A 3,045-nucleotide genomic window follows, 5' to 3' on the forward strand; every position below is an offset into this window, starting at 1 on the left:
TATGAATGAACTTCTACGTTCTACCAGGGTTCTGGTCTGCGGGGAGTGAAGGTTGAAGACGAAAAGCAAAAGGCCGATACATTAGATCGTCTCTCGATTGCTTCTGTCTGACCGGCCAGGGTGAAAGTTGAAAGTTTGTCCACATCTGAAAACAGGAGGCACGTGCGGGTTAAAAAGTCGTAAGTCTAATAAACTAAGTTTACACACGTGTATGTAACTACCCTTAAACAAGGCGCAGTGGCTATCAGGGATGTGTTGCTTGCGTGCGGACAATAAAAAGCTCCAGTATTAGCTTACGTTACTTTAAGTATAGCAAGAACATGCTAACCTATGTAGCCCACGTTAGTTAACGTTAGCTAAGCACGTTTTTCTTTTCACGCTTTTATTAAAGCCGGGTATTCAGGGGGTAACGTTATAGTATTCTTTACAGTCTTGGGTGGGTGTTTGCACATGCATTTAAATGTAAACACCTCCAATGTCCATTGTTATACGAATATACATTCCCGTACCCTCTTCTCTAGTCTTACCCATGTAGTTTATCGCTGTTAAATAAAGTTAATACTCACCGACACTTTATAATAACAATAACTGTATTAATAATAATTACTTAATTAGGGCAGATAAGATCCATTTTCACCTTTGCCCCGGTGTTGTGTCACCTCTTCTCCATCCCCTCTCTTCAGGCTCGTGCAGCAGTATCACCGGCTGCAGCGATGGCTGCCATGTACTCGGGTATCCATCTGAAGCTGAAGAGTCCTCAGACTTCGTGGGAGGACAAGTTAAAGCTGGCACGTTTTGCCTGGGTCTCCAATCAATGCTTGCTGCCTAACAAGGAACAGGTAAACGCTGAAGTTGTGTAACAGGATGTTTGTGTTTGCAGACAATAGTCTTGTTGATTATTTCATTAACGTAGTCTGTAGATATTATGTGTCCAACACTTTTTCTACCCAATTAAAGCCTTTTTTATTAATTTGAGCACAGTTATTAGTAATTCTTACTTACATCACAGACTTTTAGTTGCATCAATCTTAGTGCATGTAACTTGATTTTTTTAAGACCAAACTTACTCTTAAGTTTGGTCTTTGGTCTTTTCCACTAGTTGATTGTTGTTCGTTCATTTGAGATCTGTGTCATTTCTGGAATAGGAAAATATATTTTAAATGAATTTCAGAGCAGCATATACATATCTACCACTTGTCATGTCTGTCTTGACCCTCTTCCACTGTAGGTGCTGTTGGACTGGTGCACTCACGCCTTGACAGGCCGGTACAGTCAGAAGGTGGAGTTTTCCCAGAATGTTCTGGAAGGACTGTGGTTCTATCTGGACGATCTGCTTCACAGCCGAAAGCTCCACTCTCTTCTCAAGCAGGGCAAAACCGTCAGCCTGAGGCTCAACATGGCACAGGTGTGCAGGCAATATTTGAATAAAAACACCACCATAAAAGTAGAGTACACAGTACACAGTTTTTTTCTTTTTGTGATTATCTCACATTGGACCAGTACTTTGGCTGTAGTACATTCATACTCTACAAAGAGGGTGCGTTGACGTTGATATTTGAAGGTTTTTCTGACACCTCTTCTCTCTGTATACCTCTAGCTGCTGCTGGACCGTCTCCAGGAGTGTGCACGTGTTGGCCCTGAGTCGATGGTGTGTGCGTCCACCATACTCAGTGTGTGTCAGGGCCTTCTCTCTTCTCCGGCGCTCTCATCCGTCTTCACCACCAAGTATGAACTCATTGTCGATCTCCTGGCTAAGCTCTGCACTCTGGCCTGCCGTGAGCTACAACAGCCATTGCTCACAGAACCCCCGATGACTGAGTCCGTTACATCTCAAGATGAGGTGATGACCGAGTGTCTTCAACCTCAGCCTGCTAGCGATTTGGACAGTTCCCAAATTGAGCCGATCATTGAAAGTTCTCCAGATCAGCCAGAGTTGGAGGCTAATAAATCCCCTCCAAAGCCAAAGGAAAACATCCGTTCAGCTCATTTGTTCGAGGTGTTGCTCCAGGTGCTGTCGTGTTATTTGTCAGTTCAGCGACAACAAGCCAATCCTAACAGAGTCTTTACTATGGTAACCAACCAGCTGATCCAACCTTTAATACTACTCAGACACCTGCTGACCTCTGGGGAATTTGCACCCTCTCACACACATCTGCACCTCCGTCAGCAGCTGTCCAGAGACATCCGCGTCAAAATAGACTCCATCCTTCAGTTAGCTCTGTTTCCCTCTGAGCACCTAACATCGTACAAGGAGGAGCTCCTTCCATCCAAAGAGGATTCTGGGAAACGTGGTCCTGGAGGGGCTAAAGGCCCCTTGAAGCCAGTCAGTGCCATACTTTCCAAACTGAGTGCTCGGGGCTACTGTGAGCCGCTTCTGCACTACGCTGTGAAGTCAAACACATTGCCTCTGCTGTTTAAGTTCTTTCTGGAGAGCTATGCAAAAGGGAGAGGAAGTGAGGAGTCCCACCGGATTCTGTGTTTTTATTTCCTCACCAGGTTGGTCCCGGTCTTGGAAGTATGTCTTGATGGACGGTCACTCTCACCTGCCGACGCAGAGCAGCCGGTCTCTGTGTCCGCTGGGCAGAAGTCTCCCCCACTCTGTTCCCCAGAGAGCTGGAGCCTGGCTCTGCTGGCTGTGGAGTCCCTGCTCAGCCAGGCGCTGTCAGCGGACATTTACAATGTAGCAGCAGACAGGATCAGACACGAAGAGGTCCAACTCAAATTTTACAGAGCTTTGGAACAAATGCTCTTCAACCAGGCCCAGCCAAGGTAAAAAAAGAAAGAACTATATATACTCCTTGATGTATTTTTCATTGTCTGTTACATTTCTTTTTACATTCTGAATCCTTTAAGTGTTTTTTTTGTGTAATCTATTTGCTGGTCATACAGTGAATATGTTTGCTGTCTTGTCCTTCAGCATCCCAGCGTGGTACCGCTGTTTAAGGACGCTGTTGAGTCTCAACCATCTGATTCTGGAACCAGACCTGGACCAGCTGTTATCTTCAGCCTGGGTTCATTCTGAATGCATGGACGCACGAGTGCAAC

The 3,045-nt window shown here is 45.5% G+C and overlaps 1 protein-coding gene across 1 annotated transcript; it reads left to right on the plus strand.

Annotated features, from left to right (window-relative positions):
* Nucleotides 1-95: 95 nt before the first annotated feature.
* Nucleotides 96-3,041, plus strand: LOC116380122 (unhealthy ribosome biogenesis protein 2 homolog; the record flags this gene model as incomplete). Its single annotated transcript, XM_031842086.1, has 5 exons — nucleotides 96-179; nucleotides 684-839; nucleotides 1,229-1,405; nucleotides 1,598-2,769; nucleotides 2,918-3,041. Coding segments are annotated over exons 2-5 (1,599 nt in total), but the record flags the coding sequence as incomplete, so codon positions are not given.
* Nucleotides 3,042-3,045: the final 4 nt, after the last annotated feature.

The sequence above is a fragment of the Anarrhichthys ocellatus genome, unplaced genomic scaffold, assembly GCF_004355925.1.
Source record: "Anarrhichthys ocellatus isolate YVR2014 unplaced genomic scaffold, GSC_Weel_1.0 scaffold6172, whole genome shotgun sequence".
Classification (NCBI taxonomy): Eukaryota; Metazoa; Chordata; class Actinopteri; order Perciformes; family Anarhichadidae; genus Anarrhichthys; species Anarrhichthys ocellatus.